This window comes from Metarhizium robertsii (assembly GCF_000187425.2).
Source record: "Metarhizium robertsii ARSEF 23 chromosome Unknown MAA_Scf_9, whole genome shotgun sequence".
Lineage (NCBI taxonomy): Eukaryota > Fungi > Ascomycota > Sordariomycetes > Hypocreales > Clavicipitaceae > Metarhizium > Metarhizium robertsii.
This window is the reverse complement of record NW_011942237.1, coordinates 482,863-510,730: the sequence shown is the minus strand read 5'-3', so window position 1 is coordinate 510,730 and position 27,868 is coordinate 482,863. Positions and strand designations below refer to the sequence as shown.

General features: G+C 52.5%; 7 protein-coding genes across 7 annotated transcripts; 3 read left to right on the top strand and 4 right to left on the bottom strand.

Moving 5' to 3' along the window:
- Positions 1 to 1,526: 1,526 nt before the first annotated feature.
- On the top strand, positions 1,527 to 3,043 carry MAA_01472 (GTP-binding protein TrmE; the record flags this gene model as incomplete). Its single annotated transcript, XM_007819470.2, has 2 exons — positions 1,527 to 1,536; positions 1,596 to 3,043. 2 exons carry the CDS (start codon positions 1,527 to 1,529, stop codon positions 3,041 to 3,043), a joined length of 1,458 nt encoding a protein of 485 aa, XP_007817661.2.
- Positions 3,044 to 5,480: 2,437 nt separating this feature from the next.
- Positions 5,481 to 8,064, bottom strand: MAA_01473 (glycoside hydrolase family 63 protein; the record flags this gene model as incomplete). The annotated part of the gene is made up of 3 exons (XM_007819471.1): positions 5,481 to 5,720; positions 5,809 to 7,778; positions 7,830 to 8,064. 3 exons carry the CDS (start codon positions 8,062 to 8,064, stop codon positions 5,481 to 5,483), a joined length of 2,445 nt encoding a protein of 814 aa, XP_007817662.1.
- A 421-nt stretch (positions 8,065 to 8,485) lies between these two features.
- On the top strand, positions 8,486 to 9,145 carry MAA_01474 (uncharacterized protein; the record flags this gene model as incomplete). Its single annotated transcript, XM_007819472.1, has 1 exon — positions 8,486 to 9,145. One exon carries the CDS (start codon positions 8,486 to 8,488, stop codon positions 9,143 to 9,145), a length of 660 nt encoding a protein of 219 aa, XP_007817663.1.
- A 269-nt stretch (positions 9,146 to 9,414) lies between these two features.
- MAA_01475 (SepA/Bni1) lies at positions 9,415 to 14,654 on the bottom strand (the record flags this gene model as incomplete). Its single annotated transcript, XM_007819473.1, has 2 exons — positions 9,415 to 11,030; positions 11,090 to 14,654. The coding sequence occupies 2 exons, from the start codon at positions 14,652 to 14,654 to the stop codon at positions 9,415 to 9,417; spliced, it is 5,181 nt and encodes a 1,726-aa protein (XP_007817664.1).
- Positions 14,655 to 17,740: 3,086 nt separating this feature from the next.
- On the bottom strand, positions 17,741 to 18,742 carry MAA_11542 (uncharacterized protein; the record flags this gene model as incomplete). Its single annotated transcript, XM_011413537.1, has 1 exon — positions 17,741 to 18,742. One exon carries the CDS (start codon positions 18,740 to 18,742, stop codon positions 17,741 to 17,743), a length of 1,002 nt encoding a protein of 333 aa, XP_011411839.1.
- A 792-nt stretch (positions 18,743 to 19,534) lies between these two features.
- MAA_01477 (NUV101 protein) lies at positions 19,535 to 20,389 on the top strand (the record flags this gene model as incomplete). Its single annotated transcript, XM_007819475.1, has 1 exon — positions 19,535 to 20,389. The coding sequence occupies one exon, from the start codon at positions 19,535 to 19,537 to the stop codon at positions 20,387 to 20,389; it is 855 nt and encodes a 284-aa protein (XP_007817666.1).
- Positions 20,390 to 20,716: 327 nt separating this feature from the next.
- MAA_01478 (SEC16 protein) lies at positions 20,717 to 26,667 on the bottom strand (the record flags this gene model as incomplete). The annotated part of the gene is made up of 2 exons (XM_007819476.1): positions 20,717 to 21,321; positions 21,378 to 26,667. 2 exons carry the CDS (start codon positions 26,665 to 26,667, stop codon positions 20,717 to 20,719), a joined length of 5,895 nt encoding a protein of 1,964 aa, XP_007817667.1.
- Between the last annotated feature and the right edge of the window lie 1,201 nt (positions 26,668 to 27,868).

The following is a 27,868-nucleotide window of genomic DNA, read 5'->3' as shown; positions in this document are numbered from 1 at the left end:
ATTGGTGACTAGGTTGTGGTCGTGAAGAAGCAACTGATCGTGGTCGGCCAAGCAGCGACTACTTTGGGGTGCTCGATGGTGCTCGGCGGTATGTAGGTAGGTGTCGATGCGGCCAGGCAACCCAAGCTTCGTCGTCGCTAGCTATCATGGCGCGGTGAGTGGATGCCGTGGATATTCCGTCTCACCGCCTGCTGTTTTGGCTGTCGTCGTCATGGTCGCCCTCCAAGTAATTCCCATAGCGACAGGGGTGAGCTCAATTTGCTTCATGTTGCTCAATCTTAGAGGAAGTGCATTTTCATGAATTCATGAGTTTCTCGTATGGCCCCCAGGCAGGGCAACGACGCAGTAGTCAAACACCATTTACCCTGGCTTGTAAGCGAATTTTGTCCTTGGTTCTCTGTATGCACTTGGATCTTGGGTACCGACACTTACCAACCCGCTCTAAGCTGGTAAACTTGGGTATGTACCTCGCTGGTGCCAATTCTCAAGAACGCTCACAGAGAGCCCGTCGTCCCTCTCACTCGTCCCACTGCGGCTACGTTTGCGCGTTTTTTTTTTTTATATTATTGTAAGAAAAAATATTGAAGCTTCTATCCATTCAAGAAAACCCAGAAAACACAAATCCCAGGCTCAACTTTCTTCCTTCACATTTGACGGTTGTGACTGCAAGCATCCACCATTCCCTCGAGACATGTACACGCAGATCACTCACATTGTTCGGAATCCGCTGGTAACATCATCAATGATACCGAGGCTGACATTGCCCCCCATCTCGAGGTCTCTGGCGATTGTATCTCGCTCGAGGAAGCTAAGAAGCTACATATGTAGTCAAATACCTGGAGACGTTTGCCAAGGCGTAGAGTTAGCGGGTTGCGACTGGAAGCAGCGCCGTACGGTGTGGTAATTGGCCACGACCAAGCATCAATGGCAAGCTTTGTTCAACATGCTGCGTACTCAGTGGTATAAAAATCAAAACAATCAAATAACTATTGACGCTTACAAGATGGCGGCAGTGAAATGTATGTTTTTGCCGTAAAACATGAAAAGTTGTCAGGATGTCTTGAAATCGAATCAAGCACGATGAAGCTCGGCTCCGCTGACAGGGGGGGTGTCAAGCGGTATTCCGCCCGCTGTGTAGCGAATCCCCCAGCCTGTCAACCACCAGCCAGACATCAATTGATCGTGCAGATGATCGGACGCTGTCTTTTCATTAGGTCCGGTTGTCAACCTCCACCTGCTGTCATCTCCCCGATATATTCAGCTCGTCGCACAACTTTGTCGATGCTCCGGCGCTCATCTTGTACCAAAATAATATTCGCCGGGCCTCGCATACCGCGCCGTGCTTCACCATGCTACAAGTTCCTTGATGTGGCGCGGCGTCAGTCCCTTGCAAAACACTTCACGTCAAACACCATTCGCCGAGGACACGTTCACAACAACGTCCCAGCCTTCGGGGATACCATCTACGCCTTGTCCACGGCACATGGCAGAGCAGGGATTGCAGTAATTCGCATATCTGGACCATCATGTCTACAGGTGAGCTTCTCGATGTAGCATATCGAACTTGGTTAACAACAAAGCTCAGATATACCAAGGCTTATGCCCGGGCAAACCACCACCCAAACCTAGGCGTGCGACTGTTCGCACGCTACTTGACCCGGCATCCAACACTGAAACCAACATATTAGATGTGGAAGCCCTGCTACTCCATCTCCCCTCGCCCAAAACAGTCACCGGCGAAGAAGTCCTTGAGCTCCACGTCCATGGCGGCCCAGCGACAGTGAAAGCCGTCTTGTCTGCTATACCGAAATGCCAGGCCAGCACGCGCATCCGCTACGCCGAACCAGGCGAATTCACCAAACGTGCATTCTTCAATGGCCGCCTTGATCTGGCGCAAATTGAATCCCTGGGCGACACTCTGGACGCAGAGACGGAACAGCAGCGTCGCGCAGCAGTAAGAGGTAACTCTGGCGCGCTTGGACGAAACTACGAAGACTGGCGGCACCAGTTACTCCAAGCCCGCGGGGAGATTGAGGCTCTCATAGACTTTTCAGAGGACCAGCATTTTGACGAGTCGCAGTCTGAGCTGTTGGAAAACGTGGCAAGACAGGTAGCCAAGATTTTGCGCTCCATCGACCTGCACGAGTTGGGCAGCCAACGAAGCGAGTTGTTGCGCAACGGAATTCGCATCGCCCTGGTCGGGCCCCCGAATGCTGGAAAAAGCTCCCTGATGAACATCATTGTCGGTCGGGAAGCATCCATTGTCTCCGGCGAGGCCGGCACTACACGGGATATTGTAGAGGCCAGTCTCGATATACGGGGGTTTCTATGCTCCTTTGCCGATACCGCTGGTTTCCGGTCCAAGACGGAGACGAGCGACGAGGTGATTGGCGCCGTGGAAGAAGAGGGCATTCGACGAGCAAGGGCGAGGGCACAGGAGTCGGACGTGGTTCTCGTCCTGGCATCCGTAGAGCCAGGGCCGTCCGGGCCGTTTATCCACTTCGACAAGGAGACGATGGCCCTTGCGACCGAGGCACAATCGTCTCTAGTCGTTGTCAACAAGCAAGACACGGTCGATGGAGATGTACTGTCCCATTTGCTCCGGCAGTTTCGCCAACTGGTTCGCGAGGAATATCCTGGTCTACCACAAGAACCAATCTGCATATCCTGCAAAGAAGACGGCTCTGCATCGAGGGACAGTGGCGTCCAAAGCGTCGTCGACGCACTGGTTGCCTCCTTTTCCCAAATGACAGACATGCCGCCCGACATGCGAGACCTGCTGGGTGTTACTGAGCGACAGCGCCAATTACTTGCCAAATGTAGAGGCCATTTAGAGGATTTCATGGGCGAAGCGCAACCGCAAGAGGGGTTAGATTCAGACATTGTCCTCGCAGCCGAGTATCTGAGATATGCTGCGGACTGTCTAGCCAGAATCACCGGCAAAGGTGAGGCCGGGGACGTGGAGGAGGTATTGGGCGTGGTGTTTGAAAAGTATGCTTCCCAGTCTTTTTTCTTCTTTCACTTGGGCAAAACGCGAGGCTAACAAATGCAGGTTCTGCGTGGGTAAGTAGTCAGCACATGGCATGCACAATGTATAATATTGACTGTACGATGTCGAGAAGAGATGTATTGTGTCCAGCACAGGCCCCTAGTCTATTCTATATCTGGGTACCCCCTGCGAAGGGAATCATGTACCCAACGTCCCGTTGATGCGTTCTAAATCTTTTTTCCAAATGTGAGAAACTGTTGATGCGCCGTTCTATGTGTCCGCGGTAGCAGTGTCGATGCTACGCAGACAAATGCAATGTTCTATGCGTCCCCCCTTCCCAAGAAAAGTTGCCAACATGTGCTGATGTATTCATTGTTTGTGACGATGGTGGCCGCCGTGCCAGTGGTAGGCGTCGCCTTTATCGGCGGTCCTCGTCGTCGCTGGGAACGGTGCCGGGAGCACCGCTGACAATGTTGTATCCTGAGCGGCCGTAGTTGACGGGCTCAAAGGTAGTCGAGGCAGCCATTTTCAGTGAATGAGAGATGATGCGTAAGAGTTTTGTGGTTTTGAGATTGGAGATGTGTATATGTTTGACGTGTAGTTGAAGCGTGCGTATATATGCACTTGTGTTATAATATAAGCAATATGGGTGCGATGGTGCTTAAAGCCAGTGACTGTGATATTGTAGAAGAGTATGTGAGCGATGATGCTTAAAGCCAGTGACTGTGATATTGTAGAAGAGTATGTGAGCGATGATGCTTAAAGCCAGTGACTGTGATATTGTAGAAGAGTATGTGAGCGATGATGCTTAAAGCCAGTGACTGTGATATTGTAGAAGAATATGTGAGCGAGCCGCAATGCTTTCTAGATGCTGTCTTGCCAAAACGAAAATTCTCATCTCAAGGCCGCCGCCGTCCATCCCTCTTATATATCCATGTCCCCCAAAACGACCGCCCGACGTGCTCACCACAAAGCCCACGGCCACGAGGCAATCCGGCCCCCAAGAAAGGGCGTCCTGCCCTCTCACGGAATCGACCACGACTCACACGTCGTCACGGGCGGTATGGTAGGGCTGAGGCTGCCTGACATGGAGCCTTCTCAGCGGCCCCCAAAGAGGCACCGGTCGTGACTTGACCTTGGAAACAACGTGGCTCCCAGGGCGCTTCTCAATCTCACGGATGAGTCGACTGGCTCCAGTCTGACCAATGCCCCTGTGCTGCCACGGCCCAATCCGCGTCCGTGAATTCAATGCTCCCCTGCAAACCGGGCCAACGGTGCCTGCGTATTCAGCCGTGACACAAGGCTGTTTCCAGACATGTTCTCCGACGGCCGATGCGTCGACAGCGCCCATTGCCAGGCACTGGGGGCCATGTACGGCGCAGAACATTGAAAGGAACGTTCGAACGTTCAGGGCCGCGGTGACTCTGGCTCTGAGAGAGGCCCTCCGCCCGCACAGCCACATCAGCAAGCGACACAAACGCCGCTGCGCTGCGCTTCGTTTCGTTTCGTTTCGTTGGCACGGCCGTTGGTTGGCCTTGTTCAACCGACAATCGTAATATTCTTGCATGTCCCGCCCGGCTTCGTATCGTGACGACATCTGATGCCGGGCCTGCTCGGCTCTGCTCTGGTCTGCTCTGGTCTCCATGTAAGCCCGCGTGCGCGGCCGTGTCCCAACAAGAGGGCCAGGCGTCTGGCAACAAAAATAGCAGCGCCGAGCGTGCCGACACTGTCCGGTTCTCGAACCAACATTTCAAATCACCAATCCTCTCGCCTGTCCGGCAACCTCGTTCATGGGCGCCGCCGCCTGGCATCGCAGAACAAGGCAGGCCGCACTCCAGTCCGTAGAACCAGACATACTACCGTCTGGTAACAGAATCCTTCGGGGTGCCTCTAACGGGCTGGCCGACCCAGCACCTGGCTTCATCCCGTCGTGGAAAAAGGCACGCGAGAAGAAGAAAATTGGCCCCCCCTTTTCGTCCCCCAATCCATCAATGTGTGTCAGACAGAGTTGCACCAAAACGTGGCCTTTGCCAGGCACCGCTCCGCTGCTCTCGTTTATCATGGCCACCGACGCTTCGGCGTTTGTGCCTGCTGCCTGGTACATGTAATTTTTTTTTTTTTGACCCGTTGGCAGAATCAGCCAGATGCAGCCGGCTTGCCGACTGCGCCGCAAAAGACTCATTGCTCTCGTTGACAATGCTGGCATAACTGACGTCTGGGAACACTGATTGGCTACATTTTTACCTCTACACACAACATTTTCAAAGGAGAAGAAGCGTCTTCTTTGACTCGGCAGTCAAAGCTTGTCGAGGCTGGGTGCACAACGTGTCAAGATGGTAAGCTGATTTGTCAAGATGGTCGGTCAACCACAAAACGTCATTACGACTCATCATCTTCACCCATCGTCTATTCTGGCCCGCTAACTCCGATGATTCACCGTCTATATGATGCGTTTTTTTTTTGGTTCCTGACGCTCCTGCGTCGCCGTCCTCTACAGCTCATCTCGGCCGTGCTCGCTTAAATCATCCATGGCCATAATCTTCACCACGAGACTCGTCCACCCCGTGAAATGCTGCGTCCTTTGTCCGGCACCCGTTTCGGGGTTGTACTGCTCCCACGCGAACCCCGTCTCCTTCCAGCTCTTGTAGACCGTGTCCACGAGGTTCTTTCGGAGTCTGTTGTACATGTCCCGTGCCTTGCTTCGGTACGGACCCTCTTGTTTTGCAACGCTCTAACATGACAGTCGGTTAGCCCGTCGTGGGTTCGATGCCTAGGAAGGGATGACCCCTGTCGTTTAAAATGTGGCATATTAAGCTTACCTGCAGCTGTTTCACTACCATGTAGTTCATAGGCATCCAGATCGGACTGCGCCAGTAATTCTCGCCTGTTCCGTAAAATTCATCCTGCTTGCTGAGGCTGCGGATGCCGTGTGGACTCCAGAGTTGCTCCTCATCGGCCACCAGGTCCAGAATCTTGCCGAGCTTCGGGTCATTTGGCTTGAGCAGTCCTACCATGAAAGGAAACAGCGACACATAACCCTTATGGCAGACAAGTTGGTGCTCCTCAAACTCATCGATTGTGGCGTCGCAAAAGCATCCGTCCTTTTCTGACCAGTGCAAGTCGTTGAGGTTGTGTTCAATAGCATCCAGGGTCTTGGCCAGCTCCGCCACATCTTCCTTCATATCTAGGGCCTCGGCAATATTCTTCAGCGACTTCGTCATCAAGCCAACCCACGACATGAGGTCGACATGCAGCTCACCAGGGTGTGGCGGCTGTGGCCGAGGATAGTCGTCGAGACCGCTTGTCAAGATGTGTGACTCGGATCTTCCTCGCCACCTGTAGCCCTCTTTTGATGAATACGCCTCCCGGTCGTAGCCCTTGAGATCGCCGCGCTGCGTTTTGCGGAACCAGTCGTACTGGCGCTTCAGCAAAGGATACATCTTTCGGAGATAATCCTCACCAAGCTCCATATTGTCCAAATGTGCCGTGTGCAGGGGGTTTTTTCTTTCCTGCGCCAACTTCTCCTTGCCCAACGGCTGCGTTCCGTTGGTCTTGCGGAGGCGCTCCATGAAATCCTCAATCACGAGGAAGAGCGTAGGTGGATTGGCGTAGTGCGGATATTGAACTTGAAACTCTTCAGGAACCTTGGTGCGAGCCTCGGGCCCAAGAATCTGCTCTCGAGGAATCCAGCCATCCTCATCCATCGTGTTATACCAGCTCTTAATCACCTCGAGTGTCAAATCCATATCCCAATCGGCAATAGGAACAAGGTGAAAACCTTCATCCCAAAGAAAGCCTCGAGGGAAGAAGGGTCTAGATGGAACACTTGTGAACAGCTCATACGGCCCTTCGAGTGCCTGGGCTTGGCGTTCTCTAGCCTGGCGAGTTTCCTCCCAGAAGCCCTCATTCTCCTCTTCATACTCTGGCGCATACGATCGGTCAATCACCTGCTTTCCGTGAAAGTATCCCACACCACCAAGAAGGTTGGAGAACATGCTCTTGCCAAACTGCTGGTACTGTTCACCGTCGAATGGTGTCTTGAGCTCAAAGATGGTCGAAAATCGATCCGCAAAGGCGCTAGATGTCGCTGCAATAGTGTTTGTGACATCCTCCTTGGTCAATTCCTTGCCAGCAGACGCAGATGAGAAAATGACGTCAAATTCAAACGAGCCTTCGTACGTTCTTTGGAGAATATGCGAGTTGCCTTTTCCAGGCTGATGTGCCATACGATAAACCTGCCACGCTGGCGGCGGATTCTCCATGCCATACTCTTCCTGTACAGCCAAGGCTGCAGGCTGCAGCTTTTGGAACAGCAAAGGCACAGCCTGCCAAATAGCATCCTCTGAAACCTCGGCGCTGTGCACCAAGGTAACATCTCCGGGGCGAGAGGCGGAAATCTCATGGTCCCCGGCAGGGTATTTCCCACTGCCTTCGGTGACAACAATCTTGTAGTCACCCAAAGCCTCCGAGTTTCCGATGAAGGTGGCATCGCCTTTATATCCGAGCTCGTCGCCTTCACCTTGGGCCGCGAGCTCGCCTTTCCCTTCTTGTGCGATGTAGTAATATACGACTGTCTTGTGGTCCGCCGGCGCATCCTCATGTAGTTTCCCCTTGATCCTGACAGCCCAGCTGCCACCATTGCTTCCACCAGGGATTTTACTAAACGATGTGGTAATGTCAATCTTGTTGCCCTTGTCGTGAATGGTTTGTATACCACCGCTCCGTGCGTCATACTCGTCCCACCCGTAGCCGTGAATATCTTCGCCTTGTTCGCAAGTATATCTCAGGCCTAAATCTTGTTAGAACGCGACCATCATCGGTATCGGACATGATTCCTCACCATCTTTGACATCGTTGTACTCTTCGATTCTCCCCCACATCAATCCCGTCCACAAACTCTGTGGCAGTCTAGGTCGGACGCCAAAGTACAGATTGGGCTTGTACGGACCCCAAAACAAACTCTCGTTGTTTTGGCGCCCAATCTCGCCGGTCAGGACCGAAAGATCACCCGTGGCAGATGTTCCCGTGGCAAGAATTGCCGCCACAGCCGCCAGCGATTGGATCAATCTGGCCATGTTGTCTCAATCTCGCGGTCCGTCAACAAACCATGGGGTGAGTGGCGAGATGGTTGTTAACTGCCTTCCTGACCCAAGTGCCTTGCGATCAGATGGCCAAGGTCAAGTTCACACACAGCACTCTAAGGCCACGTTCGCCATTGAGTGAATGGGAGTGTTGGACCTTGCGCAAGGCTGCTGTCGCACGGCGGGTTTCATTGGTGGGTTGAGCTCCATGGCACAAGGAGCTTGGGGCGTGTGGGGAAACTGACCCCAGGGGATCCAGGGACAGCAATTCGCCATCCCACGCCCCCCTCCGCCACTTGACCACATCAAGAGCAAGCATCTTTTTTCGACATCACAGTCCTTTCCGCCTGGCATCACTCCACCTGCCAGTCAAATACATACAACCCCTCCCTAGCCCAAGGTTTCCCATCACAACATGAGCGACTCTCGCCGTCCCCGCCGGCCAGACAGCCGGCAAATGTGGGACGAATCAGACCGCCCTCGAAGACCACGGGACCGAGACCGCTTCGATCGCGAAAGAGACTCGGATCGCCCGCACCCACGTTCTAGATCTCGGGAGAGAAGGGGTGGCTACGACGACCGTTCCAGATCCCCGGATAGGCGCTATAGGGATCGTGGCAGCCGTGGGAGAGGCCGCGGCGGCCAAGACAGGTCCCCCAGAGATTCTCGCCGCTACGATGACCGAGAGAGAGACCGACCAAATGCTCGTCGCAGATCAGCGTCACCCACCAGCACCAGTCCCCCGCCTTCTTCGACTCTACCAACTCGCTCTCGCACTGATAAAGCAAACCGAGCTCCTGCTTCTAGCCATCGTCGCAGTCCCCCACCACGCGACCCGTCCCGAGACGATACCCCCATGTCCAACGAAGACGATGCAGAGCCCGGAGAGGCAGATGCCGACGACGATATGGCTAACATGCAAGCCATGATGGGATTTGGTGGCTTTGGCACGACAAAAGGCAAAAAGGTAGTTGGCAATAGTGCCGGGGCTGTAAGGAAAGAGAAGAAGATGGAGTATAGGCAATATATGAACCGGCAGGGAGGTTTTAATAGGCCTTTAAGCCCGGGTAGGTGATGTGGTGATGGATGCGGCCCATATGGTAACAATATGAAATTGTATCATAAATACGTATGGCGTTTGGGGCTAGAATGGGAAATCGGTTTATGAATAAAAGATTATGACCCTACATCTCGCGTCGCCTCTGTGCGCTGCCATTGTGGAACTAGCGAAAGGCGGACATTCTACACAGCGATGCTTGCTAAAGTACTTTGTCGAATAGCAAAATATGCCAATATAAACATTACGTACGGACGCTATATGCAGCTCTCCCATCTACGGACCCTCTACGCGTTCTCCGCTTCTAACTTTGCTCCCTCCATAGGCCCTTCGTCTGGCTCTGGCTCCTTCTCCGCCTCTTCTTCGACCGCTTCTGGTACGCCAGCCGCAGTGCCATCTGCTATAGCTGCTTCCTCTGCGGTTCCGCTTATTTGGCTAGCGCCTGCTTTCTCTCTCCTCCGTCTTCTTAATCGACGCTCATCCTCAGCTGTTTGTCTTCTCGCTTGCCGTAGGCTCTCTCTCTTGGCGGCATCATCATCCCCGTCGCCACGCATACCTTGTAGCAAGGCAGCGGCTCGGTCAGCAACATCTTCATCTCCTTCTCTAGGCGAACTCAGCCCAGGGCTAACAATCGGGTTGCCCTCTTCGTCAATCGCCTTTTCAATATTTTGTAGACCGATCTCGGCGTCGGGTACTTCAGCCAGGTCAGGAATCTTTTGGCCCGAAGCCACTCGCACTTGGTGTCTGTCCTTGAGACGTGCGCGACGACGTCGATCTCTCTGGTCCCGGGCTTGCGGCGCCGCTGCTCGAAGCTTCTCAAGCAGCGAGTCCATCGCGCCGGTACTAGTTGGTGAGGCGCTTCCTTCGCCCAGAGCTGCTGCAGCTCCTCCCTTTTGCGCAGCGTGCTTACGCTTCATGGACGCTTCGTTTCGTCTCCTCATCTCTTCCAGCTGAACATTCTTCTCCTTAGATTTCTTCCACTCCATCAAAAAGTTGGCTAGTTTGGCGAAGAACTCTCGTTTGGCGTTTTCATCGGTAGGATCCTCTCCATAAAACACCATAATGTCCTTATAAGTTTTAATCATTTCATCAAGATAGAGCTCCATTTGGTCGGCCTTGCGTCGTGCTTCCTTCATGCATCGCTGCACGATTTGGCTGACGCGGTCCTCAGGATGGAATTGTTTGGGGTCGCTAAGGTTCCCAGAGTCCAGGGACATTTGCACATTGCGAATGGTCTCAATGTATTTCTTGGCATCCGCCTGCAGCTGTTCCACATTGATCTTTTGTGCCGCCACAACACCGCTGATGTCGTTGGCGAATCCCTCCCATTCGGGGTACTGACTTCGAACTATACGCTCCACCAGATCTGCCAGCGAGGATTCATTCTTGTCATCCTTGACCATGCCTAACCGTGCTAGTGAGCTTAGCTTGAAACCACGCGCTTGTTTGTTAGCGTCATTCATATAGTTGCCAATGTCGAGAATAAGACCAAGGACATTCATAAGCGATACAGAGTCCCGCAGGCTCTCTGAAACTGTCACAACCTGGTTTATTCTCTCATTGAGCTCCTCGTAGTCTGATTCAAAGTTTTTACTTAGCCACAGGGCCCTCATGCGGCTCTTCCAGTAGTGGTGCAACTCAAACGCGGTATGCAAGTAAATTTGATCCTGTCTTGTGAGCTCCGAGGGGTCTTGCTCGCGGTTTTGGCTGGTGGCATCAGGGCCAGTCAGATCTCGGCTGTACGGCGCCATTTGTTTCGCTACATTGTCGGAAATATTGCATAGGTCATCCTTTTGAAGGAACTCCATGACAACCTGATTATCCAGCACTTCGGGGTCACAATGAATAATCGTCCGAACAATCTTCTCCACAGAATGTTGTGAAAACTTGGCAAAGGCGATTTCTATATTCGATGCATTAGCAGCTGGGAAACAATTGTGGTTCCCATGATGTAGCACTTACCGTATGCCTTCCGCAGGTCAGCAGAAATGATTTGCTTCTTGTCACTACTCTTGGCCATTCCACCACCCAACTTCTTAATTTCTTTGGCCATAAAAAGCTTCTCAACCTCGTCCAAGATACCCTTTCGGCTAAGCTCATTATACTTCTCTTCTCGCTCCTCAGCTGACGGAGCATGCGCAGCCCAGTGACTGGTCTCGGGAGTGTCGAGCTTTTCCCAATGCAAAGCCTTGAGCTTCTTCTTGGGCCGTGCCACGGGGAGGCCAATGCTTGGAGCAGTATAAGTTGATTTCTGAGGTAGGTAATTGCCAGAAGGGATAGCTCCAGGTGGAGGAGGGGGCGGCGGCGGCGGTATGGAGCCTGCCGAGGCTGATCCCGGGATAGATCCGGGCGGCGGCGGCAGTGGGGGCGGGGGAGGCGGAGGCGGAGGCGGAGGCGGAGGAGGTGGAGGAGGAGGAGGAGAACCGCCGGGAATTAGACTCGGCATAGGTGGTGGCGGAGGAGGCGGTGGTGCTCCAGGAATCTGGCCTGGCATGGGCGGAGGGGGAGGGGGAGCAGGACCTGCTGCAGCAGATTCTGTCTTAAGAGCCTCATCATCTGCTGAGGTTCTTGGTGTTGATGATTCCAAGCTGGGATGCGATGGTGTAGCGTCGATATCAGCATCTTCCGAGTCGCTGCCCTCATATTTCTTGACCTTGGAACCTATTTCGTTTACCAGCCCAGCTTGTTGCTTAGGGTCGATGGTTGGCCGCTTCATCTCAACAATACGAGGACGTTCGTAAATGACACCTTCTTCACCTTCTGTTTCTTCACTTTCTTCAATGACACTATCTTCAGCATCTCTGTCAGAGCGAAGTGGTTTCCGAGGAATTCTGGTCTGGCGACCCACGCTGCCCAGAACACTGTTGGTAAGGTCACGAGGCGGTGTCCCGCTCCCAGCTGGTGATTCCAGATTGTCATCGTCCATTTCTTCACGTAAGGCTCGCAGCCGGTCAGATGGGCCGCCGGCCTCGCCCCAAACACGGCCTTCCAATTTGTACTGTGTCTTTTGTCGCTCCAATTGCCTCTGGAGACGCTCCATTAGTCTCTCGCGGTCCAAAATGCCCTGCATCTGCTCCGCGGTTTCCGTGTTATTGGTGCTGACATTGTCATTGTCGCTGTGGCTGGGCTTTCCTTTGAGGGCATTAGACGCCGCGATGTCTTGTGCGTCTCTCAACATCAGATACAATTCTCGGGTCTCTAGCTCGTTTCTCTGAGCTTCTTTAGCACGGACAGTTTGAACATTATTCAGCTCAGCTTTCAGGCCCTCCGCTTGCCTTTTTTGGGCTTCAATAAATCGCGCTTGCTCGTCAAGTTGCTTCTGCATTTTCTTCACAAGTCCATCGGCTCCGAGTTCAAGCCTGGCACGCATTTCGTCACGCTCCGCCATGGCGGCCTCCGCTATCTGTCGTGACTCGAGAGACTCATCCTGCGCCTGCCGTGCCTCTGAGTCGGTATGCAGCTTATCTAGCAGACTCTGGACCGTAAAGTTGAGACTTTGCTTAAGATCCATGTTGGGCAAACGCCGGTCCATGGCCACGTAGCTCAGCATTGAGTCAACAAGTTGAAACATACGCAACCGCTCTTCCCCGTCTTGAGCACGGATGAGCATGAGATGTTGCAGCGCTGAAACAAAATAATCCTGTGCTTTGCTTCCATGGATTCGTTGCTGAATGGCGTCGGCGATCTGAACAGGATCAGTGAGATCCTTCACGTCACCTTCGACGCTGTCCTTGATACTGCTATTTTCCCTCTCAAGCATATCTTCGTAATCAATGGCTTCATTGGTACGAAACCGCTCAATTTGCTTGTCCAGGAGCTCATATTGGAACCCTTCCATTTTTGTGAGAATTCGTTTGATGCCGCATGCTGTAAACTGGGCTCGAATATGTATTCGCAGCTGAAGATCATGCTCTGGCGCATCTACCAGCATATTAATGAGCATGAGAGTGGTGACGGCATATTCCATGAGCAGATTCTCCATGCCAATACCACCGGTTCGTACCTCATCGCTAGCACCAACCAGGCTACCCATTTTGCCACGGCCATCAACTGTTACCTCTACCAAGCGCATCCAAGCGTCGAATCGGCCATTCTCACCAGATTGAGTCTTCAGCTCATCCAGAGCTTGAATAACCTTGATGTGGCCTTCGCCATCGCGACCCCAAGTACATAGGAATGTTAATATTTCGCTCACGAGCTTCCTAGTTGTAATTCGTGCTGATATGAGACAGGTAGCAAGAGCTAAAAGGACTTTTTGCTGCATCAAAGCATCGTCGGCGCCGAACTTGTTGTTCATAAGAGCTTTTAAGCACTTAATGATGTCGTAACCCTTATCCAGGTTCTTCTCTGCTCGTGCATTATCCGGCGGAGGACCGGTCACTGTCTTGCGGTTGATTTTTAGTAGCAGTGTGACCAATGCAACCTGTCCCTGGCATTCGACAAATCGCTTTACCCAGCCTATCTGCTGGGTTCTCAAGTTGACCTCGAGACTGCCGAGGCCCTTGGCGTCCAGCTTGTCTTCCATTACCTTCCGCACATACCATTCCGGTGTGCCTTCTTCGTCAGAGTAGGTCGTTATATCCGGTGCCGCATACTGATTGGACCGAGCTGTTTGCCTTCTCTTTTGTTCCCCTTGCCACTCAGTCAAACGATCTTGATAAAGAAGTGTCCATTTCTTCTGCGGCGGGTAAGCCATCATTTGTCGTCGAGCTTGCTCAGGCAAGTTGTGCCATCCTCGTTTCTGCATAAGCTGAAGGAACATTTGTTCAATAACATTATCATCGTCCGGTTTCGGAAAGTAAAAGCCCTCGTGTGCTGTCAGAAAAGGGCCGGGAAACTTGGTGACTCGATTGGATTCTCGATACGACGGCTGAGAGCCATAGGAACTCTGCGACGAGACACTCGGTAATGCTAGCTGCGATGAGCGTGTTACCCCCCCAGCATCTCGATGGGTAGCATTACCTGAGTATAAGCTTAAGTTATCACCAGAGCTACGGCCATCATTGGGACCTAGGTACGATTCGTATCGAGAGGTATGGGAGCCATTGACTGTGCTAGCAACGCTTCCTCGAGTAGGACCCCATTGTTGAAACTGGGCTTGTCGACCAGTAGAAGCCATAGTCATATTAGATTCTCTCGGTCTGGCGCTTGATGCGTCGAACGAGGGGTATTGATGAAAATCCATGCCACTTTTGTTGAGTTGGTGAGGTAAGGGATCTCTGCGTGCTGGCGCTTGTTCGGAACCGGGGAGATAATCGACGGGTATCGGGGATCTCGAACCGGAAGGTATATTATCGTAGGGGATAGATGTTATCACTCCCGCCATCATGTTCACTCCGGGGTCAGGAGATGTGGGCGTATCAATAGACACGGAGGATGAGTCTCTTTTGTGCCTTGATGTCCGGAAGCTGATAGTGCTGGCGGCGTCAAGGTGGTCGCCATCTGTCGGTCTTTTGTCCTTGTTCTTACTTCTGGAAAAAAGAGATCGCCCCCCGGACGATTGTCTGGACTTGTCTGCTGATGACATCGTTGCGATCCGCGGCGATAGTGACAGCACAGCGGAATGCCTATGTGAAACTCGTAAAAACGGTCAAGTGCTGGCCCAAGGCCGCTCGCATGATGAAAGATGCAGCCGGGGCCTTTGTGTCACAGGTAGCAAGGGTCTACCGTGGCAAAGAGACGGGGGAGGAAGCTTTGTGGGTGGGCTTTCTTTCTCTCTTTGGCTGAAAGGTTAAAGAGATGCCCGTGCTGGCAAAGGAAAGACCGCGTTGGTCGTCTCCCTCCGGATTCCTTATTTGCTCGGCGCACGCCCGCAAGCTGCCGCCTTATCTTAGTGCACTTTCTTGCGCTGCCGGCTGGTGTTGCGCCGCGCAACTACCAATCGAGCTGAATGCTCGCAGTCTCTTTTGTTATTAATATCTCTCGAAACAATCCAAGAACAGTCGGGACGTGGTGCGATTCACAGGCCGCGACTGCGCAGGTTCGACAATGACCAGTACGGCGGCTAAGCACAGACGGCCACCACTGCGGGAATAGGGGTCGGACGTTTCGTATCGATAGGAAATACTAGTAGCGAATGGTTGCCGTCGAACCGTCGAACGGCGATGCTATAGGCGTAGGTGGCTCGCGTGAGCTAACGTTGTGCTCGTTCTGAGGCTGCGGAAGCGGTTGCAGCAGTGTTTGGAAACAAATGGCTGTGTTTGGGACATTGGTCTTGACAGCAAGAAACCAGCCGCTTCAGACAGCAATAGCATGCGGAGAAGTTCCGTGACAGGCCCCTGAAGAATGTCGAAACAGGATACAAACAAGGGGCACGGCCAGGGTGGGGACACGGTTTGGGTCTTGGCCTTGCCGGCAGCTCGGTTGAGATGACGCTTCAGGAGACCGCGTTGGGGCCAGAGCCAGGGACGCCTAAGAACAACGAGCAGCAGGCTAATAACCAGGCAAATGTAGACAGAAAACAGAACGGTCGTGAATCTGGTTCGCAGCTGACATCATTTGATGTTGATGAAGTGGGGAAGCAAGCATCTCCTGAAGAGATGATAGCGTTGAGCTAGGAACAGTCTGGCGCTTGCTAGTTGAATTGACCAAGTTGCGGCAGTCACTCTTGCCCTACCAAGAACTAACCAGCTGACCGGACACCTTCGTAAACTGCATATGTCCATGAAGGAGGCTAAACTTCATTCTCATTTATCACTGGCATGATGGTCTCAACTGACGAGACCTTTGCACATACGGAGTATGGCTTAAATTGTCTCTTTTCGCAGGGAGAAACCGGGGGCAGATAGAGTTATGCATCAAACGGAGACGTGACCAGAGTCACGACATCGACTTGATTGGACTTCTATCAACTGTCCAATCCCAATCTTGGGGTTCAAAATGGAGAAACAGAATACCTCCACAGGGAAGTAGTATGCACTTATTAATTCCAAGGATCCCGTCAGAAGGAAGCCTTACATACATGTTTAAGTCGACACGCCAATGAAACCCCACCTCGCAGAATGCTGCTGGAAGCACGCGCTGTCTTGCCCCTGAGGATCAATCGGATGCGAGACGGTCATACATACTTCCCGTTATTACTCTGCCACTACCCTATGACGAACTGTGTACGTGCGCAAGATTCTGCGTGCCTGTCAGAGCATTCCATCGGCCGTATCGTGATCGTGACGAATTTACGTGTCTCAAACCACGGCGCTTTACGGTTGCGAGACTGGCAATGACCTAATTGAGCCAAGGCGTCACTAGTCGCGAAGTAGTGCGGAGGAAACACGGTAATCGTTGAAAGACCGGACCAGCCTCAATCCAGGGGTCTAGTAGTAGTAGTGCCAGAACCTGACAATCATCGTTGCTAGTATTTAGTGTTTGCTGCAAGTCGCAAATGCTTCTTTTTCTTTAGCAAAAGGATCTCCTTTGAAAAAGAAATACTAGATCGTGAGCACCAAAGAAAGTTCTCGTTTGTCAGTCATTAGTCGAACAAAAGAAGTCATAATAGGGGTCGGAGTATTCTTTCGATATATTCGTCCGTGTCGCATGCCAGGCTCCAGTCTCCGATGCATGCGGCACCCGAGCCCTTGGCACCTGTGGCGCTACCCGCCAAGCACTCCAAACTCCGTAGTCTCGCGAACACAGTCCAATATCATCCCAAGCCTGCATCCATGTCCTCGCCGCATCAATAGCCGTCCGCACGGCGTCTTCGTCACCCTCGCCCGACATAACCATCCCACCCGCCCAAAAATGGCTGCGTCGTCGTCGTCAATGTTATCGCTTGTGAAAGTATGCTCCCCTAGTCGTCTCCTCTCGGCCCTCGTTCAATTTTGATACGCACCTAGTTGTTGGAAACCTGCGTAACTGCCTGGAGCACCTCCGTCTCTTGACCCGAATCAGCTGATAAGATTTACTATACAGGCCCTCTTCGTCCCAGCCGTCATATCCCTCATTATATTCCTCTTCCTCACGTTCGTCATCGCCCCCATATGGCGCCGCTATCGCAATCGCTACAGCCAATACCTCCCCGTGGAATCCATATCCAACCATACATCCGGCCTGCGACATCGCATCGTAAATCGCTTCTCAAGATTCACCTTACCTTCGACATGGAGTAGGAATAGGGGATCTGTCGACAATCCGAGCGCAGACGACTTTTTGGAAGATGGAGAGGAACTGGGCGACGTGGATGAGCAAACATTGAATGCCATCCAGAGATTACATTCACACTTGGGGTCGGGCCTTGACAGCAACAGGCGGCTGAGTAGAGAGTAGGTGGCCTCGATGAACCCCGTGTATTATTGGATTCTCACAGTTCCTAGTCTTGAGGAGGGGTTCATGGACGACAGCGACGACGAACAAGAAGCTCGTGGGTGACACCCCCAAATGTTACACTGTATTTCTAGCAGCGCTGCACTTCATACAGCCCTCAAGGGAGCAACACAAAGTATCACGAATTATGATCATTGCATGCATAGAACATGTATCACTGAAAAAGTTCACATCCTGAAGACCATGTCGCTGTCATATTCGGTGCTGATACCCTGAGCTAATACACATATGCATAACCTGTTCCGCTTAAGCTCTCGTGGAGCAAGATTCACCCTTATCGCCCCCCTTTACTAGTACTTAGAGTTGCCAGGCCCATGGACCCGAATCTTTCCTTTGCTCGAACCGTTTCCACTGAGCTGTCCACCATTTTTTCTGCAGTTCGTCGAGTTTCCTTTCATGCCTTTCGACAACAGACCGCTGCATTGCGACCCTCTGATTTAATCCGAGAGACTTTACCCCTCGGGCTTGTTTAGCTTCCAGCACCCTTAATTTTGTAGCCGTCACTTTAATAGACGCGTGAAGCTTAGCACCTTTGGAGCTCGAACAGAACCCATAATCCCACGGCAAGACAGCTGCCTCGCGTTCTCCCACTATGTTGCCAAACTTTATCAATGGTTCTTCGGTGGCCGGTGAGGTTATGTGCTCGCAATGGTGACGAAGCGTAATGCAGGGCATGGCAGGGCATCGTCGTGAGCTATTGGGTGCTGTCATCCAGTTAAAGAGGCAGTTGTGGCCTACACCATGACCACAAGGAAGATACACCAACACCTCTTTCGTATGCGGCTCCTTTTTTCCAAAAAACTTGCCACAGATATAGCAGGTGAGGGGGCGCCTTTGGCTGTCCAAATTAGCGTCCGCTGTGGTCGCAATAGAGAATCTACAGTCAGGGCTATGTTCTGGGCCAGGTGTAGGCGTGATATCATCAGGTGCAACTTCTGAGGTCTCAACCAAGGGCTGCTGTAATTGCTCAGCATGGCTTGTGGTTGGTCGTACGGTGCTGGCCACCGTCGTAGCTTGGCTGTCACTGGAGCTCTGCCTGGGACATCGAGCCCTCAAAGGGCGAAATATTGGAAGCTGGACCGGGCGGGCCATTGCGAGGATTGGTGACTCTGGTTCTGGCGGCGAACCCAGACGACCGGCAGCATTCGAACTAGTTACCTCATCATTCTCAATGGGTCGTCCGGTTAAAAGGGGTTCTTTGGGTTCCATGGATGCACGCCGTTGTAGAACCCAGCGCTCAAAATATTCCCTGCCATACTTCTCCCTTGTCCGGCGGAGGATGTCCTTGACGCGGGCCATTTTTCACCCGAGAAAGAGTAAGAATGGGTGGACTGGAATAAAGCGTTCATAGCGAGGCTGGGATCAAAAATCTTTTACGTATCAAATGATCTGGTCTGCGTAAAGGAAAGAAAAGAGAGGTATTCCCCTCCAAAAAAAAAGAGAGTGGCTATAGTTGATGGCAAGAATGTAGTGTATGCATGGTGCGAAAGAAGTTTCGATGTTTTGATTTTCGGGGCCTATGGAATAAACAATATCATCTCTCTTCCATGTGTCGGGAAGGTGTACTCAGTTGATCTGTGGCATCAGATGCTAAATGTTGATCGAGGCTGCATTGTCATCCAGGAACTGTGTAAGTTGCTCAAGTCCTCCCTACCCTACCCACTGCACAAGTGTATGTGCTTAATTAAGTACAGTACCTGAGGTAGGTACCTTACACCACACTTCTTATTAAAGCAAGGTCCAACCAAACATTGAACCCCACCACTGCTCGCATCGCGCCTGCATCGAACCTCATCTTCACTCCTCGCGACGCAAACCCCAAGATGCGGTTTCGCACAGAATTGAAGAACATACGCACGTTTGCGAGCATGTCCAACCGTACACGTTTTAAATCACTTCTTAAACCGCTAACAATTGCCAGAACTTACGGCTGCTCTCTCATCCTTGGAAAAGATAGCCTGGGTCCGCCTCAGTGATGAGACAGTCAGATTCACCGTCATCCCAGATATGGGATCACAAGTCTGGGCGTATGGATTCACCCTACGCCAAGCCATCTCACCTCGTCACTGACTCTCCCGTAGCTCACTAGCAATGGATCTCATCTTCCAGGGCCACCACATCCAATCCGCAGAGTCCCACAACACCATCAACCTCGAACTTCCTCTTCAGCCGCTCCAGCGCGCACTCAAATCCGCGCTCAACAGCATATCTGCGTCCCTGCGGCTCACTAAAAAGGACGGCCTGCCAATTCTCTCCATGACCATCACGACAACCACGTCAAATGTGTCCTCAGCCGCAGCTAAATTGTCGTCTGAAGATCCCTTTGGCGATGACGTCTTTGAGCAGGAGCACCTCGAGACGTCACTACGCAGAGAGCACGAGAAGATCATCACACAGGACATACCCGTGCGTGTGCTGCACCCAGCAACCGTCGAGACAATCATGCAGCCAAAAGTGCGGGAACCAGATGTCCACATTCAATTGCCGCCGTTGCTGCAACTCAAAGCTATATCGGATCGCTTCACAAAGCTAGCTCTGACAGGGGCAAATTCTTCCAAGGCACCAAAATTGGAACTAAGTGCCAATATGCACGGGAGCTTGCGGCTGCGAATAGCCACTGAAACAACTGACATATGCAGCGTATGGTCCGATCTCGAAAATCCCGAACTAGACCCTCTGCAGCTGGAACGGCCTGTTGAAGAGCACCCTAGTACGAAGTTTCGCGAAGAGGGACCAGATCGATGGGCCACGGTGCGTGTAGATGGCAGGGACTGGAGTAGAGTACTAAGCGTGGGTCGACTGGAGGGTCGCGTTATTGCTTGCTTTGCAGATGACCATGCCTTGATCCTTTATGTTTATGTGCCGCATTATGATGATGCAACTGAGGAAGAGTCTGTTGTTACCGTAAGTTCTCAAACAAACAAAGCGGCCGCTTCATCTAACTAGCTACAGTATTACGTACAATCATACAGCAGGTGACGAAGAACATGTGTATATATCAATTCGAGTTGGGTAAGAAATGAGAACGACTACAGGGTCGTGCGTCATGACTTCTTTGGGCTGTAGCATGATATTTCTTGAAATGGTATTGTAATTGGCATGAATACTACAGATCTGTAGTATGGAAAAATAGAATATCTATAGTACATGAATGCTCAGTATTAATTCTATTGACGAAACGCCGTAATATGTGTATGAACCCATCATATTGGTGCTCTGCCAATTTTATGTTTCAGGTTCGAGCCATCCTTCTTTCCACACCGTATTACTCAACTACTTGGCCATAACATCGACATATCGGCCGCTCTTTCGCGCCTTCTTCTGACCTGCTTTTCTTGGGCCAGGCGCACCGAGCAAGTCATCAATACTGCTTGCGTTACTCATACTGGTCGCCGGCCTACTGGGCGGACCTGTAGACGGTGGCGCCGACGTCGTGTTGTTGCTAGATACCGACCGTGAGAGGCCTGTGGGGGGTGCCCCCATAGCAGAAGCACCAGCCAGGTTTTCCATAGACTGAGCAGTCGTCAATCTGCCCGCAGTAGATCGGAACGGCATGGGAGGAACGCTGGATCGTCCAGCAGCTGGGGGCGGAGTGCCAGGCACCGCAGGAGGGGGGGTGCCGCTTAGAGTGCGAGGAGCACCCCGTGGTGGTGGCGGGGCGGCCTTCTTGGTTTCGACGTTCTCGGCACCTGGCTTCTTGTTGATCCAACGCTTTAAATCCGGATCATAGACGAAGCTGCTCTGTTCACCCAGTTTGGCCTTGATGGCTTTGCCTGCCTGAGCTTCGCCAATGTTGACTTCGGGTTTTTTGCCACCCCCGAACCAGCCTCCAAAACCCCATCCCTTTTTGGCACTGGCTGCTGAAGCTGCTCGCTTGGCTTTATATCTATTAGCAAACTTGGTGCATGATAAAAAATAGACACTTGACACTCACCATCCTCTTCCGCCGCTTTGCGGAACATTTCCTCATTCTCTCGGTCTTTTTCCGCTTTTGACCTCTCCTGCGGTTGCCCTTGTGTGGGAATATCCTCATCGTCATCTTCCATAAAGCCTTTCTTCTTGGGCTTGGGTGCGTCATCACCCTCAATATGGGCCTGGTATGATGGGGGCTCATAACCATGTGGCTGGAACGAAGGTGGCTCATATCCGCTGTTGTCACCCGTTCCTTGAGCATCATTTGCAACTGGAACTGGAACTATTTGTGGAGGTTCGTAACCGTAAGATGGCGGCTGATACCCTTGGTCGGCGTCATCAGCTCCGGGCTGGGGTTGAATATTTGGTGACTCTTGAAGGCTGTACGGCCGGTACCCGGCAGAGGCTGCAGCCCGGACGGCAGGGGCTGGCTGCTGTTGAGTATGGGTTGCAGCTGACTCAACAGGCTGGTGACCAGAAGTTGCAGCGGCTTCAGGATAACTCACGGGCTGGTAGCCATCAGTTTGAGGTTGTGCAGGCGGTGCGCCTGAGTAACTTGCCTCGAATGGGTTGGGGGCGTATCTTTGGGCGCTGCCTGTCGAATTTGGCAGTGGCACATGCTGCCCCTGTGCGGCTGGAACATATGGATTGGCGTGGGAGGTAGGGAATTGGGCCGTTGGTACCGGGGCGTATCGAGTCGCGGCGGCACCGGCTGCAGGCGGTGCAGAAGCGGATGGAAAGCTTGGAGAAGCAGCATAGACATCAAAATTGGAAGTCGATGGCGGCCTAGAATTGTTCGGTGAAGAAGCGATACGGGCAAAAGGTCCGTTATCACCATCTGACCCAGTTTGGCCATTGCCGTCCTCATCCCCGGAGACAAACTTGTTAAATCGGTTCCACATGCTATCAGATACCTTTCCCATCGTGGGCTTAGAGATCCAGGACGAGGATGCTTCCTTGGGTGCCTGTTTCAATCTTGCCAAGAAATCTTCCACGGAACCTTCAAGAATGGGGTGATGGTAGGCAGATCTGCGTGTCTGGGAAACAATGGCCGAAGCAATCGCATCACAGTACTGCAGAGCCCTATCGCGGTAGCCGTACTCAGCGAGTGTTACGGCATGCTGAAGTTTATAAGCTGCAAGATGAGGCGCTCCCGCAGTTGCTGTAACACCTCCAGCCAGAGTCAGTCCATACTCGTAGACTTCACTGAGCTGCAAGGCTTCAGTCTCCTTGGCAAATTGGTCTGACTGCTTGTGATGGTCCGAACCTAGCAGGACAAAGTCTGCCTTTGGGTCATCCAGTCCGCCAAAAACTGATAGCTGCCGGCTAAAAATGAAGCAGATATGTGCCGCTTCGGCTCGTCCGTAGCTAGACAACAGCTTACCCAGAGCATTCAGCCCTCGAACATCGTCATTGCTGCGGTTGCTCAACACGAGGGTCAATGTTTCACGCCACTTGTCAAGGCCTTCCGTAGCGTCTTTGGTAGGGCCAGAAGAATTTTCAGTAGACACAAGCTGCAATCCTGCGCGGGCATGAGAAGGCACAAGCTCATCAACGCAGTCATCATAATTGCCAGACAAAACCTTGTATAGAGCGGCAAGAGACTCATTGTTATGGCCTGGGTAGTTGACTTCCTTGCGCACAAATTCTTGCGCGACTCGTTTATACAGATCTGAGGAGACGGTCTGAGAAATGATCATGGCATGGCCCCAGAGGCGCTTGTCCACAGCAGCCCAAACAGCAGTCTCACGATCCCCCTTGAGCAAGTCTAGGCGAATCTTTTCAACGGCTCCGGAGTCCACACCATCTGCCTGCATCGAGGTAACTGCCGTTGTGGTATCTGCCGCTGTAAAGAGCGGTGCACCCTCACTTTGCATCCCAATGGTCTCGGGGGTCAAGACCTCTCGAACTGACTTGTCCACGGTCGGACTACCCTCGAGCACACCATCATGTTCGATGAAGACTCTCAAAAGCTTCCATAGCAAGAGTCGCTCGATGGAGCGTTTATCCTCCAGGGACAGATGAGACTGGAATGTGACATCCGGGAGCTCCTTTTCCATGGATTCAATACCAGCAGAGAGCCATGAAATTGCCTCCTTCTTCTTCGACTTTCCTTTCAAAGGGCCAGGAAATTTGGCCAGGTGATCCTGAAGAGGGTCCAGATCCTTAATATTCTGAACCTTGACTTCACCCACTGTACGTACAGTAACTGGTGTGCTTTGTCCTATAGCGTAGCGAGGTATGCTCTTGGGAAATATTGTTACAAACGTTCCGCCGACTCCCCAGGACATGACCGGAGCTCCCTTCCATCTCTCCAGGGGGTCGTGCTCTCTACCATCGGTAGGTGGCAACAAATTGGTAAGTGACTGACCGCGAGCACGGGTGATGGGAGCATACGCAGATTGGGCAGGTTTTACCATCGTAGGTGCTGTCGATGCGTGAGAGGACGAAGGACGAGGGCCCGATTCCGATGACTTGCTCCCCTTTCTACCAACGTTTTGCATAGCACCAGGGGATTGTGTTTGGGCGCGCGGAGGGGGTGCAAACGAGGCTTGAGCAGATGATGTTACTGGTTGGGGTGCGTAAGAGTTGGTTCTCTTGGTGGGAGAAAGAGCAGCGGCGGGCCTGTTAGTAGTAGAGGGTAATGAAGGTGTGTAACGAGCTGTACACACTGGTGAAGCTGGGCTATATCGCGACTCAGCAATGTCGGCCGCCGCCGCATGGTTGGCACTGACAGATCGATTTCCAGGAGACACGGCCTCTTCGTCTTCCTCCTCATCCACCTCTCGAGTTGGAGGCAAGGATGAGACACGATTTAACCTTGGTTCAAACGATGAGCTTGTTCGGCGATCATGATGCTGCCCATCAGTGGTACCGCTACTCTCGAAGTGCGCTAACGGGCTCGAGGTTCGCGGCAAGTGAGGAAGGTTGTGTGAAGAACCAGTGCCATATGAGCTATTCGGGCGTGATCCAGCAGATGGTGCTGGCGAATACCGGCTTGATAGGGAAACACCACCACCTTGCTGAGCTGTTGGTGCGGGCGAGTATCGAGAAGAACTGCTCGATGGAGGTGTGACGGATGGAGATTGGGATTGAAGAGTGGAATACGGATTCACCCTTGGAGGAGCAACTAAGCCGGCCATACCAGGTGTTGTCTGGGTCTCCCCGGCCGAGTGTTGAGCGGCTGGTGGCTGGTTTACTGTCGAGGCCAAAGCAGGGACAGTTCGTGATGGTGGCGGAGGTCCATGTTGCGGCGGTCCATGTTGCGGCGGTCCCGGTGCGTACTGACCTGGCGAAGGTGCTCGTTGACTCTGTCTTGAAGCCGGTCTGGGCTTGGATGATATTGGCAGTTCCTCGAAGAAGCCGCCTTTTGGGCGAAGAGCCGGGGCAGGTGCCTTTTCAGTCGTTTCGGTGGCCAGGCCCAGAGGGGGTTGACCAGCCAGTGCCGGAGGCGCTGATGAAGCCGGCAACGCGGACGCACCAGGAGTCACCTGCCCTGGCGAATACATGCTGGCACTTCTGGGAGGCGGCGGAGCTCTTTCGGGAGGAATATGTTGAAGGCTTGGTCGCTTTCGTGGCTTCACAGTTTTGGTGACCAGCTCTGTGGGCAAATCGTAAGGTGACGCATACCCGGCTTTGGATTTATCCGCAAAGCTCTGGGCTTTGGTAGCATCAGGCTGCGGCAGTGCTGGTGTTTGTCCATAATGGACAGGAGTACCACCGTATGGTATCATTGAGGGATACTGGGCGGAGACGGCTGTGGCAGCTGTTGCGTTGTAGGGCGTTGATTGATGAGCTGCGGAGTTGATTGAGGCGTAAGGGTTCGCCGCGGGTTTTTGAGGTTGTGAGGTTTGAATGGCCGGCACAGGTTCGTCCAATACATCATCCAGAAGGCCTTCATCGTCACTGCCTAGAAACGCCGCCGCATCAATATCCTTGTTCTCTACCGTTGGATCGTCTAGAAGGAAATCATCGTTGTCGTCCCCCCCAAAGGCCTGCTCCCACTTGGATGTCAGGTCATCGGTTGCCGACGCAGGTTCGATTGTCTCTGAAACGCCAAGTGCAACTCCTTCCGCAGACTCATCAGCATGTTCTTCAATAGTCTCCTCTTCGACCGTGCTCTGGCGACTGAATGTGCCGGCGTCATTCATGGCTGCCATGACTTGCATTGTAGATTTCCGCTCCAAAGGTTTTGCGTTGCTGTCCCAGTCATTGTTCTGAACCTGAGAAAAGAAGTCATCCTCATTTGCCTCCTCGTCTGCAAACAGGTCGGGTATAGCTTCTGGAGCTTCGCCTTCCTCTTCGCGCCGTGGAATCAATGGTATCCCTTCTTCAAATCGTGACGCTGCAGCAGTGGTGGCTACATCTGCAATTTCGCCGCCAATGGATCGTGATGGCGCATGGTTACGTCGGGTGGCCACATGTCTATGCCAGGATGCGGAGCTATCGCCTTCAGGGCTTTGCATCATGTATTCGTCTTCCTCAACTTCGGCCTCCCTTTCATCCTCTTCCATTACATCGAGAGCCTGGTTAGGAGGGAGTGGCAAGGCGTCGTTGGGTTCGCAGCTGGAAGAAATGGGGGGCACAACAGGGAATGAGTTCGTCCTATCCGATGGCGGCATGAAGCCGAACGTGTCAGTATCGGATCGACCCAGGATCCATTCCCCGTCATCATCGTCGCCAAAAGTGATCTCATGAGAGACAGTACGAGCAAAGGACATGGAGCTGGAGTGTTGAGCCATGGTCGAAGAAGGGCCCTTAGCTACATGTTTCGTTTCTTTGGCTTCGTCTACTTCCGGTCGAGCTTGCTCTTTATTCAACGCTTCGCAAGCAGGAGCCCCATCGGCGTGGTCATCTTGGGAGGTAAGCTCGGGTTCCTTTGCAGAAGGACTGTGTCCCCCTTTGTCGGAAAGCAGTTTTGCGCCACCGTCCCCATCATCACCATTGGTTAGCCATGCGATGGCAGCATCTTCTGACTTTTGCTGTTCTTCCTGGATGTGAGTTTCTGTCAACCCGGTCACTTCTGCCGCTTCGGTGGGTTGTAAGGGGTCTGTTGGTTGTGCAGGATCGATGGGTTTCGCTGGTTCGGTGTCTTCTGATATAAGCCAAGCGTTGGCCTCGTCCTCGTTTTCATGCCCGTTGTCGAACCATGACTCAGTGGCATCATGCTCTTCGGATTGAGTGCGTTGACGCGCTGCTGCATTGCTATCAGTGGAGGAAGCCGCTTCGGACTTGTCACTGGGCACAACGATATCAGCAGCGCTATTAGGCCTCATGGCCGGGTGCCATGAAGCAGCTGGCTCTGCGGCCATGGTTGAAGTAGGCGCGATGAACAGGACGCAGCGGGTTAGAAAGGATACATTCAAGAATTCTGATTCATCAGTATCAACAATGTCTGGGCATTTGGTGAGGCGAACAAAGGAGACACGGAGTCACCGATGTCCTGCGCAACCGAGAGCCTGGGATGCGCGTGGTGGTGGATGTCGAGACGAGAGAACATACAAGAGCGGAAAAACAATAGAACGAAATGCACACAATCTTCTTATGTCGATTTCCGGTTCGCCATACCAGAAGAAGTTGCTAGAATCGAAATTGGGGGTATCGAACGTGAGATGGCGACAATGTGAGGTGAAGGCAGTATTGGAGAGGGAGAAAGGTGGTGACGTGAGATGGGCGACTTGATGCAAGCTGGCATTTAGTTCGTTATAGTTACAGGGCCGATGGACTCTGGACTCGGCACCAGACTTCAATTTGGCAGTCAGGAGCTGCCATGTTGGTGGAGCCACAATGCGGATTTGCAGCTAATCGCAAGCCAAGAAACCCCAGCAGGTCCTTTTTCCGCCTTGCAAGCCAGCACTCAAGTTCCAGTCTGGTTACTCCGTTAGCTGTGGGGAATGAAAGACCAGACGGGACGGGATCAGTTGACCTCCTTTAGCTCCCATCAACTGATCGGAGACGGCAGCTTCAAGATTCCGTTGTTTATCCGTCACATGCTAGAATTCGGGTGTATGGCTCGGTAAGTGATGCGTAACCCGCATTGAGGTACGGAGTACCGCGACCTAGAGCCGGAGACCTGTTGACTTTCATATTGCATTGGGATGCGTACTCGAATAGTCGATTTGGAGTTAAGGTTACGGAACTTGCGGTGATGTGCTGTGATGATACTACGACACGGTTCTGAACCTAAAATTCAACGTGAGACATGGTGCCTGGCCATGGTCCGCCGAGGATGAGAGTGAAAAATAGAAAACTCCCCATGGTAGAAAGGCCATTGCCCCGCACTGCAGCTATTATTTAATTCAGGGTGGGTTTTTACTTTTGTGTTGTATTTTGGCCCGTGCCGTTTAAGAGCTACCTTAGGTAGTTATATAGTATCTGTCAACGGTTCCCTTTCGTCAGAGCTACATTTTCTAATGGCGGCGAACGAAAATCAAGTGAAGTATCAATAGTAGCTAGACAAAGCGATATTGAGCCCAAACACCAAGAAGTCATAAATGCGCAGCGCCCACGGAA